This window comes from Gobius niger (assembly GCF_951799975.1).
Source record: "Gobius niger genome assembly, chromosome: 14".
Classification (NCBI taxonomy): Eukaryota; Metazoa; Chordata; class Actinopteri; order Gobiiformes; family Gobiidae; genus Gobius; species Gobius niger.
In genome coordinates, this window is record NC_136865.1 from 23,279,344 (window position 1) to 23,298,795 (window position 19,452).

At 40.6% G+C, this 19,452-nt stretch overlaps 1 protein-coding gene across 1 annotated transcript; it reads right to left on the bottom strand.

Moving 5' to 3' along the window:
* Nucleotides 1–530: 530 nt before the first annotated feature.
* LOC306973488 (doublesex- and mab-3-related transcription factor C2-like) lies at nt 531–3,904 on the bottom strand (the record flags this gene model as incomplete). Its single annotated transcript, XM_079570412.1, has 3 exons — nt 3,399–3,904; nt 1,830–2,044; nt 531–605 (listed from the first exon to the last, which is right to left on the bottom strand). Exons 1-3 carry the CDS (start codon nt 3,763–3,765, stop codon nt 531–533), a joined length of 657 nt encoding a protein of 218 aa, XP_079426538.1. The 5' UTR covers nt 3,766–3,904.
* Nucleotides 3,905–19,452: the final 15,548 nt, after the last annotated feature.

Below are 19,452 nucleotides of genomic sequence, written 5' to 3' on the forward strand. Positions count from 1 at the left end.
AAGGGTAAAACTTCAAGATTGATGAGGCATGTGGTAAATAATATCCCATTGAGAAAACAAAGCACCAGTATTGCAATGAATTTACATTTATATACTTTATATTAGTCCTATTGCCAGTACTACTGTTTTCCTCTTTTACTTTTCCTACCCTTTTCCAAAAATACATATATTTTATGCCAATTGTCTGGTTTTATTGACTCGTCTTGCATCAAAGTCACAGGTGAGTCTTCTATGGTTTAGCAGCTCCCCCTGGTGGACAAACTGAGGTACTGCACAGTCTCCTGCTCCACAGCTGCTTCTCTGTCCAATACAACAAACTGAACTGATTCTGTTTTGTACTGAATTCTTCTAAAGTGACTCAGCTGCAAAATGTAACATTTCAACACCGTTCTATCATTAGATGAAGTTTAATACCGTTTAAAATACAATTACAATTGAAAGTTAAAACCAAGTATTGGCTCAATCTGATTAAACTGTGGCTGAACTAAAAAACGTAAGGAACGTAACATCAAATAAAAAATGATACAAAATTAATCGAGGACAATGAGTTGTTCCCCGTCAGAGTCTTTGTCCTCGTCCTCGACGTGTCTGGACGGTCTGACGTCCTGAGGAGAGAACAGTCGTGTCAGCAGGTTCCGGATGTGCTGCTGTAATAGAGGAAGCCTCATTTGAAAGCTAAGGCCGACAACACTGATCGTAAGTTTTGTGTTGTGTTGTGTTTGTTGCTGCTTTAAGAGTGTTTGCATGTTTTTTGTGTGTTCTGGTCACTTCATCATTGCCTTTTTGTTGCTCTTTCGTGGCTTTCTTGTTGATTTCTTTGTTGCTTTTTCACCGCTCTTTAGTCGCGCTTTTCTCACATTTTGGAAGTGTTTTTGTTGCGCTCTCGTCTTTTTTTAAACATTTTTTTGTCTATTTTCGTCACTTTTTCATTTCATTTTCGACACATTATTCCGTTGCTTTTGTCATCACTCTTGTGTTTTTGTCGCTTTCTTTCATTGTGTTATTGTTGCTTTTCCAGCGTGTTTTTTGTCACATTTTTGTTGCACTTTCATCCTCGTTTTCGTCGATGTTCTGGCGCTTTTTCCAAGAAGCTTTTAGATTTGGGTAAAGTGTGCTCGGTTCAGGCGGGGTTAAGAGGTTAAAGCTATGAAGTAACCTATGTATTCAAAGAAGAAAACAAAACCCATGAACTCATGAACTGAACAGCTACAGATTTTGTTTGAAATTAAGATACAAATGAGGAAAAAAAATAAACTTTACATTTTACTTTATTCTTTTCAAATGGAATGGTTTTACTTTTTTACTTCTCCACCCATTCATGTTAAAAAATACTTTCAGGTAAATCTAACAGCTTCTTTAGTTCTGATGACAAACATCTTTGTTTGACATGATTTAATTTCTTCCTTAATAAATCTGTCAAATTGGTGTTAAATACTTGGGACTCTGACCCCTGCACTTGAGGATGTTTTATCTCCTGTCTAGAAAATAAATAAATATATTATTCAAAAAATGTGCACTTTGCCACAATAATTCTACAAATGTCCCCCAAAAAATTACTTCTAGTGATGAAAGAAAACATGATATGGGCCTATTGCATTTATATCATGATTATTATTTCAGTTTTTTTACACAAGCACAAAGAGCAATAATACAATGATTGATTCTGAAGTTGATATTTACAACTGTTGATATTGTGATTGTTTGTTTTAACTGACAAATCAATTTATTTTCACTGCATAATTTAAAAAAAATGTGAAAGGCCTATATTTCACATTCACTAAATGTGGGCATTTTATTGTGATGTCTATGGTGGTGACCCTGAGACTCACCACTGGAGGTCCTGGCTCAAAGGGCGGGGGGTGCGGGGGTGCATGGGGGTACGGAGGCACCAGCGGGGACAGGCTGCCCTCGTACAGGCCCGGGGGCACCGGGGACCACGGCATGTTCACCATGTAGCGGTATACGGGGAAGGGAGCGGGCATGCGGACCTGGAGGTGCAGGAGCTGCGGGGGGACAGGGCCGTAGTCCGCCCAGAACAGAGGGTCTGGAGGGTGTGGAGATGAAAGGAAAACAACATTTAGATCAGTGTTCATTTTGACAACATATTTTAATTTAGTTTTAGTCTTAGTGTTTTGACTAAAATGTAATGTAATTTTTTTTTGTCGAAAAAAATCTTTTCAATTTTAGTCTACTTTTGGTCGACTAAAATTGCATGTCAATTTAGTCGACTAAATTTAAGACGAATTTAGTCGACTTTGCATTGATAATATTCATTATAATCATATTTAATCTTGTTCCCCTGCTTCATGTTTCTGCTCCACATGATAAAGCTCAGAGCGGCTCCTTTGGCAGAGAATTTACATGATATGAGGCTCTTTCAGACGGTCATCATTAGTAGTTTGGATGATTTTAGTCTCTCCTTTTCATTTTTATTTTGTCTCATTTTAGTCGACTAAAATATCTGGACATTTTAGTCATAGTTTTAGTCTCATGAAAAACTTTTAATTTAGTTTTAGTCCAATTTTAGTCGTCAAAAATAACACTTTGACTAAAATTAAGACTAAATATTTTAGTCGACGAAATTAACACTGATTTAGATCATATATCAGTGTACAGCGGTCATAAGCCAGTGCGAGATAACGCCATTATGTTTTTTTTTTGTTTTCTTTTTTTCAATATTAATATTAGTAAGTACAATTCCATTCACATAAAAGAAAAAAGGAATTCTGCGTACATTCAATTAACACTCAAGATAAATTCATGTAATGGATCCCATGTTTCAAGATAATCAGATTCCTGATGAATCCTGAATCTAAAAGCTGTTTTTTCCACTGATATCGTCTCCATAACGTGTGCATAGCCTGCCAGTCGTAATGAGTCGGACAGTCATTGTCTATCCATTTTTTCAAAATTATTCTTTTGGTTATAATGCATAATGATAAAAATGCATTCTTTTTCGTTGATGAAACATTACTAAATTGATGTAGGTCTCCAAGGATGCAAGTTTGCGGAGTCATTGGAATATCAATATGTAGATATGACATGGCTTCGTTTGTTGTTTTGTCCATAACTCCTTTATCCTTGAGCATTCCCACAAAAGATGAACCAAGGTTCCCTCAGCTGACTGACAATTTATACATAAATTAGTATCTACAGCACCCATTTTAAACAATTGGGAAGGTGTACAGTCTGTTCACCATTATGTCACAAGCTCCAAAATGTAGCCGCTCTGACGAAGCACCATTTTCTAATTTAAGGTCAAGCACGTGCGGCCTGTCATTTTGTTTCCCTCTTGGATTAAATGTTCGCAAATGTGGCATGAAGCGAATAACTGTGTCATAATCTCTGTGTCATAATCTCTGTGTCATAATCTCTCACAATAACTGTGTCAAACTCACTCGGTGACGGTGGCGGGGGGTCACACGGGGTAGTCTCCGGGGCCGCCTCCTCCTCCGCTGACGGTGAACCGGAGACGGGCCTCCTGACCGGGCGGGGGCGCGTCACTCCCGGGGCCGGCTGCTGTTGGGCCGCTTCGCCGGGAGAAGCGTCCGCCTGTCCCGACCCTGCGGCCCGCTCCTCGTCCCGGCGCAGTCTCCGCTGCAGCCCGTTGATGCGGGTGCGCTCCGTGATCAGCGTGCACTTCCAGCAGGTGCACCGGGCGAACGGGCACAGTCTGGCGTGGCCTTTCTGCGGCACGACCAGCCCGTGGTGCCGGCAGCGCGTGCACTTGGGCTGCCGCGGGGCCTCGGCCTTGGACAAAGACATGATCAGGGTCTCCAGATGAACTCTCTCCCAGTCTCTGGTTATTGAACCGCCAAGAAGTGCGCCCAAATATTCTGATAAAAGAAATGCCCGACCTGATTGGACCTCACGTACAATGTATCAGTTTAGGGACGCGGGGAGGGGATTTCCCACCGTGGGAACGATCAGGGATCTGCGTGGGCCAATCTGTGACCTGTGTGACCTCATATGACCCATTTGTAACCACTGTGTCTAACTTTACATGCTCTTAACTACATGTGTGAAGTGTCCGATTTGCTTCAAAATGGTGTCATTCGTTTGTGCTTCGTTTGTACACACTTTGTTTTTGAGATATTGATCATTGATTGGTAATTGATCGGTAATCGTGTCCGATTCTCTCCAAACTAGTGTCATTGTTCAGCTCTTCGTTTGTGCACATACAATTAGCGTTTGTGCGCACTTTGTTTTTGAGCTATTGATTGACTGTGGAATCCTTCCGCAGTCAAGGCTAATTGGTTTTCATGTTCTTGATCTTTTATTAAACGTCCGTCTTTTTCCTGATTTTCAGCAGTTTTCAACTAACGACTAAAACCGAGACCCAGACAAAGACCCAAACTAAAACCAAGACCCAGACCAAGATCCGAACCACAACCCAGACTAAAACTAAGCAAAGACCAAGACCCATACCAAGACTGGACCAAGACCACAACTAAGAACCAGACCAAGACCCAAACCAAGACCAGACCAAGACCTGAACTGAGACTAGACCAAAACTCGAACCAAGACCAGACAAAGACTAGACCAAGACCCGAACAGTGGGCACATAAAAATACGTCTGATGATCCCACTGGTCTATGCTACAAAAGAACATCCCACTTAGAATACTGATAGTCATGTCGCTTTAATCCCAGCGTTTATGTGAGATTTATGGGTAAAAGACACTTATTATGAATACTTTTTTATACTATACAAGTATCAGATTTGTGTGAAGTTAGCCCCCCCATAGTGTCCGATTTGCTTCAAAATGGTGTCATTTGTTTGTGCCAGACCAGACCAGACCAGACCAAGACTAGACCAAGACCCAAACCAAGACCTGAACAAAGATCAAGACTAAGAACCAAACCAAGACCAGACCAAGACCTGAACAAAGATCAGACCAGGACCCAGACCCGAGCCAATTACCAATCAATGATCAATATCTCAAGTGCGCACAAACTCTAATTTTATGTGCACAAACAAAGAGCTAAACAATGACACTAGTTTGGAGTGAATCTGACACTATGGGGGGTCTAACTTCACACAAGTCTCTTAACTCCTGCATCACTGAAAGTAGCCTGTGTTGGTGGTACTTAAATGGGTGCTTACGGTGCAACTGTTCAATATTAGTTTTGAAGACGTTTAATAGTCTTTATTGTAAGAAACGTTTGACCTTGAAAGTGGTGGTGCTGTATTTGACAATAAGACGCCAGTTCTTAAAGGAACAGGCCACCGTTTTTACATACTGATGTTTGTTTTTACCTGAGCTTAGACGAGTTGATGCGTACCTGTCTGGTCTTTGTGCGTGCACGACTGCTCGTGGAGGAGCTATAGGAGAGATAGGCAACTTTGTGTCATGGAGGCCGATTTTCTTCATTGCCAAAACACCAAGGGCCGAAACACACAATTGTAGCCCAAAGTAAAGCACCTTTTTTCTACAAATATAAGCTTTGCACATAATATATGACCTAATATTTGGTCTCTGATATATGAATAAATGTTTCTCCAAAATTCTCTTGGGGGCCAAAGGTTTTATGCTGGAGGGCCGAATTCTGACGTTGCCTACCCCTGAGCTATAGGAATGCATTGGGAAAGGCCAAATGCTAATGTAGCAGTGTGGAGGTTACTATAAAATAAATAAATATGTTGCCACAACGCCACCCAGTATAACTGGGAAATACCTTTACAACAAGTCTAAGGCACACAGGTTCGTTCAAAGGACCGGGCAGAGGCAAATGATTTACAAAAGCATGTTTCGTTTTATTTTAAAAGTTAAGTTTGGCTTCTTAACAAGTTCATTTTGGATGTTTCGTTCTTTAAAAGCTGAATCCAGGACGTTCAGAAGAGAGCAAGTGGACAGACATACAGGCAGGGGAGGCATGATGGTGCTGCCAGGACCCTGCAATTAAATTTAACATGAGTATGGAACAAAACAAAAAGATCCTACCAGGTAGCGAAAGCGAAGCGACACCCTACGAGCCCGCAGACCCCGGACCACGTCCAGCTATGCGACACCACTCGGACCGGCATCAGCAGCGCTATGTGAACAGTAGAAACTTACAAAACGTACCGGCATGACAACACACAAGCTGCGAACACGCTTACCATCGAGGCATGGAAGTTGCATACAAAGTTGACGGCCTTAAGCCTACGTCGCCGGCTTGACGCTCCCGACACGACGCACAACCAGACGACCCCAGACTAGCCGCTAGCGAAGCCTCGCAGCAGGTGTGACGTCAGAGAGGTGAGAGGGCAGGTGATGGGGAAGAGGCCCCTTTTATAGTGCGCCCCCTACATTCTATTGGCTTAACGCAGGGACACCTACCCCACCTCACTACACTAACAACATCTTTGGTCGTTTTGCGTGACTGAGGGCACGCACAAAGTCCAGACAGGTATATAGACACGGAGATGTGCTTTTTTTTTTTTTTACACATTTTGTGTTGTTTTTAACACATCTGTTTTAAGAGTGTACCTGAGCTTAGACGAGTTGATGCGTACCTGTCTGGTCTTTGTGAGTGCGCGTGGAGGAGCTTGGTCGCTTCTGACTTCAACCCCCGTTTGAAGCTAGGAATGCATTGGGAAAGGCCAAATGCTAACAACATCTTTGGTCGTTTTGCGTGACTGAGGGCACGCACAAAGTCCAGACAGGTACGTATGAACTCGTCTAAGCTCAGGTAAGAACAAATCTCAGTATGGAAAAACGGTGAAGTGTGACATGAAATCAAAAAGTAGCCTGTCCTATATTTGGACAATGCCCTCTTTGCCATAATGCATATGTGAACGTGTTAATGTCAACTGTATTTCTATTGCATTTACATTTTAAGCAGCTCCAAATGCATCACGAATAAAATAGAACAAGAAAACAACAACAGGGCTGGTGTTGAAAGTCATTGAGGAAAGGTCTGACATCCTCCTCGTTTATCCTACTCTGATTGATTGATCGATTGATTGACCTTTGTAATAAAAGTTGGAAAAATGGGAAAGTTGATGCCACGACGCTCTGTGATTGATAAACACCAAGACACCACCACAGCGAAAGGAGTGAAACAGCGCCCCCAATTTGACGCTGGTGGCCAAATAGTGTACTGCATCCATATTTACCATTGAGAATGAATGGGAGAGAGACACCTCTGACCACCACCGTTCACACACACACACACACACACACACACACACACACACGCACACGCACGCACGCACACACGCACACGCACACGCACACACACACACACACACACACACACACAGGCCTATTGTACATGTTTTTAGCGGTATGGGAAAGCGGAAGAGTCTGTGTGGAGGAGACGTTAATCAAAACGTCTTTGCATTCCAAGTTTCCATGGAGATCAGGCCATGTGACTTTGCATTCTAACCTTCTATTTACAGGTCACCATATATGGTTAGAATGCAAAGTCACATCACCTGATCTCCATGGAAACTTGTAATGTGTAAAGGCTCTCCTGCACAGACAGGCATTTGACAGACAGACATTTGACAGACAGGCATTTGACAGGCAGACATTGACAGGTCCGTGTTCCCGACAAAAACGAAAGCCATTTTACGATCACAATGAAGCTTTTAGAGCAATTTCAGTACAACATGTCCGTTTACCTTCAAGGTGACGACATGTGTACTTGCAAATCTGGCAAAAACAAGGGATTATTTCATGTCGCGGCCTCTAAGATACAGGCCCTGAAACAGGAGAGCGTCGTAAACTCTTTCCTCAACGAAATGAACGTAAACCTCTGGATTGGCTTCTGCGTAGTGGTTTTAGTGATGAGTCTACTGACACTCATGAGTCAAACACGGCTAAAACAGAGCACCAAAAGTGACTACATGAAAGCAGTCCTAATGATCCTGTTGATTATAGTAATCGCAACTCTAACATCAGACCTTTACTCAGCTAATCTGTTTCCTTTACTGAGAGAGGCCAAAACCACAATAATAGAGTATTTCGCGAATAGTCTGAACCTGTCAAATGAAAACACAGATGTCTACTCATGTACTTGTGGCCTAGATAAGAACTATGAACTTCCAATCCAATCTCTCTATGATAACGGGCCCGGGGTGCACCCCTTTCTCACGACATCCATGCTGGAGTTTTGGCTTGGTGTGATCAGCAGCAGTTTGATCATTCTGGCAATAATGGTCTACGCCAAGTTAAGCAACATGTTTAGAAAAGTTTAAAGCACATTTACTGTAAAGGGTTAAGTTTTTGACCATGTTGATCGTTTCTCTTCACATTTTCAGACTCCAAACCGTGTGAGACTGAACGGCAGTTGGACGTCCCAGAGAAAGACGGTGTTTGTAAAGGGAGGAAGTGTCGCCAAAGCAAGTCCACGCTCTGACTCACGGGCAGAACTGTTACACAGTCACTTTCACACCAAAGTGGGAAGGAAAACACATCTCAAAAACTCTGGAAAGTTAATTTTCAGAGGTTTTGTTGAGATCAGAGTGACTTTCCATTTTGTGTGAGGCAAAATGGCCACATAATAGTTCTGCACGTGATTCAGGTCGTGGCCCCGTTTGGGAACAATTTCTCTCATTACAAACACCGTGTTTCCTTGGGACGCGTCGGTCCAACAGCCTTTAGTCGTACAGGGTTTAGAGTTTGAAAATATGAAGAGAAAATTTAAAAATGTACAATTGGCTGCGTGAATGATGTGTGTGTGAATGAGGTCAGAGGTGTCAGTCTCCCCCAGGGGAAACGAAGCACCACTGATGGAGTGAATGTTTTTCACCACAATTTGTAGCAAAATTGTGGTGAAAATCCCACAGTAATAAACTTAGAGATCTCAACACACAACACATGATCACAAATACAGTATTTGTGGAAATGTGTTGGAAAGTCTCCTCTACAGGAGAACAAGAACTAAATTAAATTAACCCAAAACACATCGACATAAGCGTTCGGTGAGTTATGTGAGTCATAACCCACAGAACCGCTAATAACACAGTCGATTTCCCTTCACTGATTGGTTTACTTCACTTAAGATAAGATAATCTTTAATTGATCTCACAACAGAGAAATTCACATAATGTTCTGCTCTTGAAATGTTGTCGGTCAAACCAAACCCCAATCCTCCAGCTCTGGGTCGATCTAAAGCCTGTCTGTCCATGGGAGTGCACCCCTCCTTCTGTGCTTTAAATTAACAACAAATTGACCTAAAACAAGTAAAATTTAATTCTGCTTTCATGTCAGAAAATATGTAGTTTGATTCGGCTAAATTTACATGACATTTTAGTCAAAATGGAAAACAATGATTTGACGAACTCTCGACTAAAACGAAACCAAAATATGTCAAATTAACGCCACAAAGGCTTTCACAGCTACTTTTAACAGATAGCTGTGTCCACATTAATGATTGAATATGAATAATTAAGGATTTTAACCATAATTTGTACCAAAATTGTGGTGAAAATCCCAAATTTCTAAGCTTAGAGATCCCAAAACACAACACTTGTAATGTTGTAATGTTGAATCAAAATTCATCGAAATTTTGACTCCTAAAAGTAAAAACATTGTTATCGGTAATATTTCAATATTAATCTCCTTAAATGTCAAGCTCATAGTCCAACAAATGAATTTCTTAACATGATTCATTCACATTACTTTTTCCCAGCAATTTCTAAACCAACTAGAATAACAGCTAAATCTGCAACACTTATCGATAATATACTGTTCAATAATTTGGACTTTGAAAGAGTTTCTGGTTTAATTTTCACATATATCTCAGATCATTTACCTGATTTTCATATTGTATCTCATGATGCACAACAGCTTGTAGCACCAATAACCTGTAGGAACTTTACTTAATGTAATAAATTTAAATTTCGGAAAATGTTACATATTGTCTCTTTTGATTAACTGTTTACAAATCGGTGAGTTATGTGAGTCAAAATCCACAGAGCCGTGTAAAAACACAGAGAATAACACAGTCGATTTCCCTTCACTGATTGGTTTACTTCACTTCCTGTTTCCATATAAGCTAAGCTAAGATAAGATAATCCTTAACTGATCTCACAACGGAGAAATTCACATAATGTCATTGTCTGTGTTAAGATTTTAATTAGGCACGGTGGTGCAGCGGTTAGCGCTCACAGCTAGAAGGTCTCGAGTTCGATTCCCACCTGACAGGGCCTTTCTGTGTGGAGTTTGCATGTTCTCCCCGTGTCTGCGTATGTTTCCTCCGGGTACTCCGGTTTCCCCTACCACTAAAAACATGTACAATAGATTCCCCTCTGGGGCCAAGACTCCCCTGAAAAAGAGATTCTTAATCTCAGTGGGACTCCATCCATCCATCCATCCATCCATCCATCCATCCATCCATCCATTTTCTTCCGCTTTATCCGGGGCCGGGTCGCAGAGGCAGCAGTCTCAGCAGAGATGACCAGACTTCCCGATCCACACACACCTCCTGCAGCTGTTCTGGGGGGACCCCGAGGCAACATCAGCCCAGCTCGGAGACATAGTCCCCCCAGCGTGTCCTGGGTCTTCCACGAGGCCTTGTGGGACATGCCTCAGTGGGACTATCCTGGTATAAAGGTCAATAAATAAATAAATAAATAAATGTATTTGTTTGTTTGTTTGCAGCGGTGGTAGTCACATTCACTCAAGTACATGTAGTACCTAAGTAACTTTTTGAAGTGACTGTACTTTTGCGAGTTTTTTCATACAGTACTTTCTACATCTACTTCTACTTCTACCAATATTAGAGTGAAGTATACTCTTACTTGAGTAAAAGAAAAAAAGGTAACTCTTGCCACATCCTTATTGACTGGTAACATTTGGCACAATGGTAGTGACGTTAGTATGGTGTAAACTTAATGACTATATGGTAAGCATGAAAAATGCAAATCAGACCTGTCAAATTTAAAACTCAATGTTTTTTTCAAACATCCATGTTTCTAGCCTACTGTCGAGACATTTTTATGTTTTTTTACATTTGTGATTTGCAAATACATAATAAATAAGAATTACTTTTAATGATGTTGTTTGTGATTATTTGAGTGTGTTTCCTGCATGTACAGTATGTATAATATTCATTTTAGGAGTAAAATGAATATATGATGAAAAACAACACAAAATATGTTAAAAAAAAAAAAAGCACATCTCCGTGTCTAGTTAAGGACTACACAACATGTGTAAAAAACAACACATGTTGTGTAGTCCTTAACTAGACACGGAGATGTGCTTTTTTTTTTAACACATTTTGTGTTGTTTTTAACACATCTGTTTTAAGAGTGTACCTGAGCTTAGACGAGTTGATGCGTACCTGTCTGGTCTTTGTGAGTGCGCGTGGAGGAGCTTGGTCGCTTCTGACTTCAACCCCCGTTTGAAGCTAGGAATGCATTGGGAAAGGCCAAATGCTTACAACATCTTTGGTCGTTTTGCGTGACTGAGGGCACGCACAAAGTCCAGACAGGTACGTATGAACTCGTCTAAGCTCAGGTAAGAACAAATCTCAGTATGTAAAAACGGTGACATGAAATCAAAAAGTAGCCTGTCCTATATTTGGACAATGCCCTCTTTGCCATAATGCATATGTGAACGTGTTAATGTCAACTGTATTTCTATTGCATTTACATTTTAAGCAGCTCCAAATGCATCACGAATAAAATAAAACAAGAAAACAACAACAGGCCTAGTGTTGAAAGTCATTGAGGAAAGGTCTGACATCCTCCTCGTTTATTCTACTCTGATTAATTGATTGATTGATTGATTGATTGATTGATTGATTGATTGATTGATTGATTGATTGATTGATTGATTGATTGATTGATTGATTGATTGATTGATTGATTGATTGATTGATTGATTGATTGATTGATTGACCTTTGTAATAAAAGTTGGAAAAATGGGAAAGTTGATGCCACGACGCTCTGTGATTGATAAACACCAAGACACCACCACAGCGAAAGGAGTGAAACAGCGCCCCCAATTTGACGCTGGTGGCCAAATAGTGTACTGCATCCATATTTACCATTGAGAATGAATGGGAGAGAGACACCTCTGACCACCACCGTTCACACACACACACACACACACACACACACACACACACACACACACACACACACAGGCCTATTGTACATGTTTTTAGCGGTATGGGAAAGCGGAAGAGTCTGTGTGGAGGAGACGTTAATCAAAACGTCTTTGCATTCCAAGTTTCCATGGAGATCAGGCCATGTGACTTTGCATTCTAACCTTCTATTTACAGGTCACCATATATGGTTAGAATGCAAAGTCACATCACCTGATCTCCATGGAAACTTGTAATGTGTAAAGGCTCTCCTGCACACAGACATTTGACAGACAGGCATTTGACAGGCAGACATTTGACAGGTCCGTGTTCCCGACAAAAACGAAAGCCATTTTACGATCACAATGAAGCTTTTAGAGCAATTTCAGTACAACATGTCCGTTTACCTTCAAGGTGACGACATGTGTACTTGCAAATCTGGCAAAAACAAGGGATTATTTCATGTCGCGGCCTCTAAGATACAGGCCCTGAAACAGGAGAGCGTCGTAAACTCTTTCCTCAACGAAATGAACGTAAACCTCTGGATTGGCTTCTGCGTAGTGGTTTTAGTGATGAGTCTACTGACACTCATGAGTCAAACACGGCTAAAACAGAGCACCAAAAGTGACTACATGAAAGCAGTCCTAATGATCCTGTTGATCATAGTAATCGCAACTCTAACATCAGACCTTTACTCAGCTAATCTGTTTCCTTTACTGAGAGAGGCCAAAACCACAATAATAGAGTATTTCGCGAATAGTCTGAACCTGTCAAATGAAAACACAGATGTCTACTCATGTACTTGTGGCCTAGATAAGAACTATGAACTTCCAATTCAATCTCTCTATGATAACGGGCCCGGGGTGCACCCCTTTCTCACGACATCTGTGCTGGAGTTTTGGCTTGGTGTGATCAGCAGCAGTTTGATCATTCTGGCAATAATGGTCTACGCCAAGTTAAGCAATATGTTTAGAAAAGTTTAAAGTACATTAACTGTAAACGGTTAAGTTTTTGACCATGTTGATCGTTTCTCCTCACATTTTCAGACTCCAAACCGTGTGGGACTGAACGGCAGTTGGACGTCCCAGAGAAAGACGGTGTTTGTAAAGGGAGGAAGTGTCGCCAAAGCAAGTCCACGCTCTGACTCACGTGCAGAAATGTTACACAGTCACTTTCACACAAAGTGGGAAGGAGAACACATCTCAAAAACTCTGGAAAGTTAGTTTTCAGAGGTTTTGTTGAGATCAGAGTGACTTTCCATTTTGTGTGAGGCAAAATGGCCGCATAGTAATTCTGCACGTGATTCAGGTCGTGGCCCCGTTTGGGAACAATATCTCTCATTACAAACACCGTGTTTCCTTGGGACGCGTCAGTCCAACAGCCTTAGTCGTACAGGGTTTAGAGTTTGAAAATATGAAGAGAACATTTAAAAATGTACAATTGGCGGCGTGAATGATGTGTGTGTGAATGAGGTCAGAGGTGTCAGTCTCCCCCAGGGGAAACGAAGCACCACTGATGGAGTGAAGGTTTTTAACCACAATTTGTAGCAAAATTGTGGTGAAAATCCCTCAATAATAAACTTAGAGATCTCAAAACACAACACATGACCGCGAATACAGTATTTGTGGTAATGTGTTGGAAAGTCTCCTCTACAGGAGAACAAGAACTAAATTAAATTAACTAAAAACACATTGACATAAGCGTTCGGTGAGTTATGCCATTGATAACCCACAGAACTGCTAATAACACAGTCGATTTCCCTTCACTGATTGGTTTACTTCACATAAGCTAAGATAAGATAAAATAATCTTTAATTGATCTCACACAGAGAAATTCACATAATGTTCTGCTCTGGAAATGTTGTCGGTCAAACCAAACTCCAATCCTCCAGCTCTGGGTCGATCTAAAGCCTGTCTGTCCATGGGAGTGCACCCCTCCTTCTGTGCTTTAAATTAACAACAAATTGACCTAAAACAAGTAAAATTTAATTCTGCTTTCATGTCAGAAAATATGTAGTTTGATTCGGCTAAATTTACAAGAAATTTTGGAAAAATGAAAAAAAAAAAAAATGGAAAATGGAAAATGGAAAACAATGATTTGACGAACTCTCGACTAAAACGAAACCAAAATATGTCAAATTAACGCCACAAAGGCTTTCACAGCTGCTTTTAACAGATAGCTGTGTCAAAATTAAAGATTGAATATGAATAATTAAGGATTTTAACCATAATTTGTACCAAAATTGTGGTGAAAATCCCAAATTTCTAAGCTTAGAGATCCCAAAACACAACACTTGTAATGTTGTAATGTTGAATCAAAATTCATCGAAATTTTGACTCCTAAAAGTAAAAACATTGTTATCGGTAATATTTCAATATTAATCTCTTTAAATGTCAAGCTCATAGTCCAACAAATGAATTTCTTAACATGATTCATTCACATTACTTTTTCCCAGCAATTTCTAAACCAACTAGAATAACAGCTAAATCTGCAACACTTATCGATAATATACTGTTCAATAATTTGGACTTTGAAAGAGTTTCTGGTTTAATTTTCACAGATATATCAGATCATTTACCTGATTTTCATATTGTATCTCATGATGCACAACAGCTTGTAGCACCAATAACCTGTAGGAACTTTACTTAATGTAATAAATTTAAATTTCGGGAAATGTTACATATTGTCTCTTTTGATTAACTGTATACAAATCGGTGAGTTATGTGAGTCAAAATCCACAGAGCCGTGTAAAAACACAGAGAATAACACAGTCGATTTCCCTTCACTGATTGGTTTACTTCACTTCCTGTTTCCATATAAGCTAAGATAAGATAATCCTTAACTGATCTCACAACGGAGAAATTCACATAATGTCATTGTCTGTGTTAAGATTTTAATTAGGCACGGTGGTGCAGCGGTTAGCGCTCACAGCTAGAAGGTCTCGAGTTCGATTCCCACCTGACAGGGCCTTTCTGTGTGGAGTTTGCATGTTCTCCCCGTGTCTGCGTATGTTTCCTCCGGGTACTCCGGTTTCCCCTACCACTAAAAACATGTACAATAGATTCCCCTCTGGGGCCAAGACTCCCCTGAAAAAGAGATTCTTAATCTCAGTGGGACTCCATCCATCCATCCATCCATCCATCCATCCATCCATCCATCCATCCATTTCTTCCGCTTTATCCGGGGCCGGGTCGCGGGGGCAGCAGTCTCAGCAGAGATGACCAGACTTCCCGATCCACACACACCTCCTGCAGCTGTTCTGGGGGGACCCCGAGGCAACATCAGCCCAGCTCGGAGACATAGTCCCCCCAGCGTGTCCTGGGTCTTCCACGAGGCCTTGTAGGACATGCCTCAGTGGGACTATCCTGGTATAAAGGTCAATAAATAAATAAATGTATTTGTTTGTTTGCAGCGGTGGTAGTCACATTCACTCAAGTACATGTAGTACCTAAGTAACTTTTTGAAGTGACTGTACTTTTGCGAGTTTTTTCATACAGTACTTTCTACATCTACTTCTACTTCTACCAATATTAGAGTGAAGTATACTCTTACTTGAGTAAAAGAAAAAAAGGTAACTCTTGCCACATCCTTATTGACTGGTAACATTTGGCACAATGGTAGTGACGTTAGTATGGTGTAAACTTAATGACTATATGGTAAGCATGAAAAATGCAAATCAGACCTGTCAAATTTAAAACTCAATGTTTTTTTCAAACATCCATGTTTCTAGCCTACTGTCGAGACATTTTTATGTTTTTTTACATTTGTGATTTGCAAATACATAATAAATAAGAATTACTTTTAATGATGTTGTTTGTGATTATTTGAGTGTGTTTCCTGCATGTACAGTATGTATAATATTCATTTTAGGAGTAAAATGAATATATGATGAAAAACAACACAAAATATGTAAAAAAAAAAAAAAAAGCACATCTCCGTGTCTAGTTAAGGACTACACAACATGTGTAAAAGACAACACAGTCAGTGTGTTGAAATTTTGTTAAAAATTTCAACACACTGACTGTGTTAAAAACAACACATGTTGTGTAGTCCTTAACTAGACACGGAGATGTGCTTTTTTTTTTTAACACATTTTGTGTTGTTTTTAACACATCTGTTTTAAGAGTGTACCTGAGCTTAGACGAGTTGATGCGTACCTGTCTGGTCTTTGTGAGTGCGCGTGGAGGAGCTTGGTCGCTTCTGACTTCAACCCCCGTTTGAAGCTAGGAATGCATTGGGAAAGGCCAAATGCTAACAACATCTTTGGTCGTTTTGCGTGACTGAGGGCACGCACAAAGTCCAGACAGGTACGTATGAACTCGTCTAAGCTCAGGTAAGAACAAATCTCAGTATGGAAAAACGGTGAAGTGTGACATGAAATCAACACTGTAAGAAATTGCTGTAAATTTACAGCCAATTTTCAACACTAAAATACCGTTTTCATGTTTAACGGGGTAGTACTGTAGTTTGCAATGCATTGTGGGTTGCTTAACTTGAAGCAACAGGACAGATGCCCTAAACAGTATGATGATGTTTAAATTACAGGACACTACAGTATTTTTTTTGAAAAAAATGCGTGCTTACGCGGGGATTTGGAGCATGGTCAGAACAGAAGCCAGACGTCGTCCAAACTGAGGCTAGCCTTCTCTTTTTGGTCAAAAATATACAGAAAATACAGAAATAATTTGCCATCAACTCCTGGAGGGACTTCATGAATCATCATTTGGATACCAGAATTTCCAGGAGGACATTTGATGACATCGGATCTTGCATCTACAAATTAAACGGTAATTAAACTCTTACTGATATTAATGTTTGATATCAAACTGGTGGTCAGGAGATTGCTTTTTAGTGATTTAAATATGCTATATCAGTGAGGCTTGGATTTGAATTCGGATTGGATTTTGATGTTTTTTGTTTAATTCCGCTAATATTAGCCTGTACATAGGAGGAACAGCGCTTGTTAACGAGGCTTCTACTCAGCGCACACCGCTTTTTTCTCTCTCTCTCTCCACGAAGCTGAAGCTCACGGCTCGGGTGTCGCCGTTTCTTTAGGTTTCATTTCAGCCGATGGTCTCACGCGCTCACCGGGACCACCACCGAAACAGACACTGAGATCGGTGCACTGCGCGGAGGAGCAAGGCGAAGGCCAAGCGGTGGCGAGAGGGGAGAGGGGAGACGGACAAGCGTGCACGTCCACGTGTTCCTGTAGTGCTGTAGTTCCTGCGTGGCGCAGGCAGGGGCGCAGATAGGTTTTTGAAACTGGGGGGGACAAAGCTGCTCAGGCATGACAACCTATCAAACTTAATTGCCCATCATTGCAAGACAATAATGCGTATTGGTACGGTTTCTAATCACTCACCAAGCATGCCACATGACGTATGAAAAAGCAGTTTTATTTAAACATGAACTGACTTTAAGTGCACAGATTCTTTATGTAAACCAAAATAGCAGGCTGTAAAAACACACAAACACGAACAGCAAAGCCTACATGTATACAAAAATACATTTGTAAATAAGTACTACTCTACATGACTTTTCAACAAAATGAGTGTCCGTTTATGATCTGGCTGTTTTATGTTGTTGCAAAGCAGTAGCCTATATTAGAACTAATCTTTTGATTTTCTCTGTGAGTTTCGCCTTTTAGAAAACTTTTTTTTTAATGAAAGTTGGGGGGGACGGATTGGAGCAAAGAAGGTGGATCCACCTTCTTTGATTGAGGGTCATTCGTAACTGTGTCAGAACCCTCCTGACGTAGGCTACACTGTCTGATAACCAACAGCTCGCGTTTCGCATTTTGACACACGCACAGCCCAGTCAACATAAACACATGAGCGCAATACCGTTTCTCGCCGCATATCAAAGTGAATGGTCAAGGGAGGCGCTGTTTCGCACATTGCAAAATGCTTGCAAGATATTTTTCTTCATAAAAGTGAGGGGGACGGATCCAGGTGAATGAAAATCTGGGTACGTCATGTCCCCCCCGTCCCCCCCGCTATCTGCGCCCATGGGCGCAGGTAAACACCTGAACATTGCATCGATACTTTGACGAATATATTATTAGTGACACTGCTAAATGTACTTATTTCTGATGTTTTAAAAAGCCATAGGCTCCTCCATCAAACATTAGAGCATAACTGATGCCCTCCTTCCTTTATCGACACAAACTGCAGCCCTTCAGTCACTGAACTAAGCCCTCCTGTTAATTGACAATAAAAAAAAACATTTTATCTTTATCGAAAATCAATTAAAGTGGCATTAATTGTAATTGATTAAATACTAAACCAATATTTAATTGAATTTTTGAATCAAGATCCATCATTGACTGTTACTGTCTACTTCTTTGGTTAAGTTAATTTATGACAAAGTACCTTTACACTTTTACTTAAGTTAAGTTGTTGCATCAATACTTTTAACAGGGTATTTTGTCTACCCAAGTATTAGTACTTAAATACTTAAGTCAAGTCCAAATTTGACATCTCTGGATGAAATGGACCTACCATCAGGCAGTAACAACATGTTCCCGTGTCAAATCTGTTATCATAACTGTGCAACAACAGTGGCATACATTAGGCACATGAGAATTCATAAAAATATACCTAACTTGACTTTAAAGTGTGTTTTACCAGATTGCAGTCAGACTTTTCAAAACTTTTCAACGTTTAAGTGTCACACTCACAGACATAACAAACGTGTAGTTAGCCCTACTTTGCCTGGAGTTGAACTAGCATGTCATGTTGATTTCTGCAGTGTAAGGTGTGAGACTTGGACTGCATTTTACTCTCATTTGAAAACACACATCAGAGAAGGGAAAACGGTCACTTGTCCATATCGACATTGTAGCAAAAGCTTTGCTGTTTTATCAACATTCACATCACACATGAGTCGGAAACATAAAAATGGTGCTGAGGGAATTTTGACTGAATCCGTTGTGAATCGTGCAGTTTCCCCCGACCATGAACACGATCACCCTGCTATGCAGATTGATCCCCTTAGTGATGCTGGTGATGAACTAGAGGTCTACCCAGAAATTGCGGATGAATCACAATTCTTTAAAAATGTAGCACTTTTTTATCTGAAATTGCAAGCAAAGTGTTTGCTTCCATCTTCTGTCATTCAGACAATTATCGAAGATTTTCAGGACCTACATGATATAAGCCAGTCACATTTGCTTTTCAAACTAAAAGAGAAGTTGATTACACTAGGGATTTCTGAAGCTGACACAAACAATGTGATTGATGCAATGAAAAATGATGATCTCTTTAGAACTTGCAACACTCAGCCACTGAAAACTGACCAGAAAAGAAAAACAGTTTTCAAGAACAGCTTCAACTATGTTGAGCCAGTTCAGATCTGTCTAGGTCAGAATGAGGCAGGCAAAGAGTGTTTTGCCCAGTATGTTCCTATTAAAAAGACAATTGATTCTCTA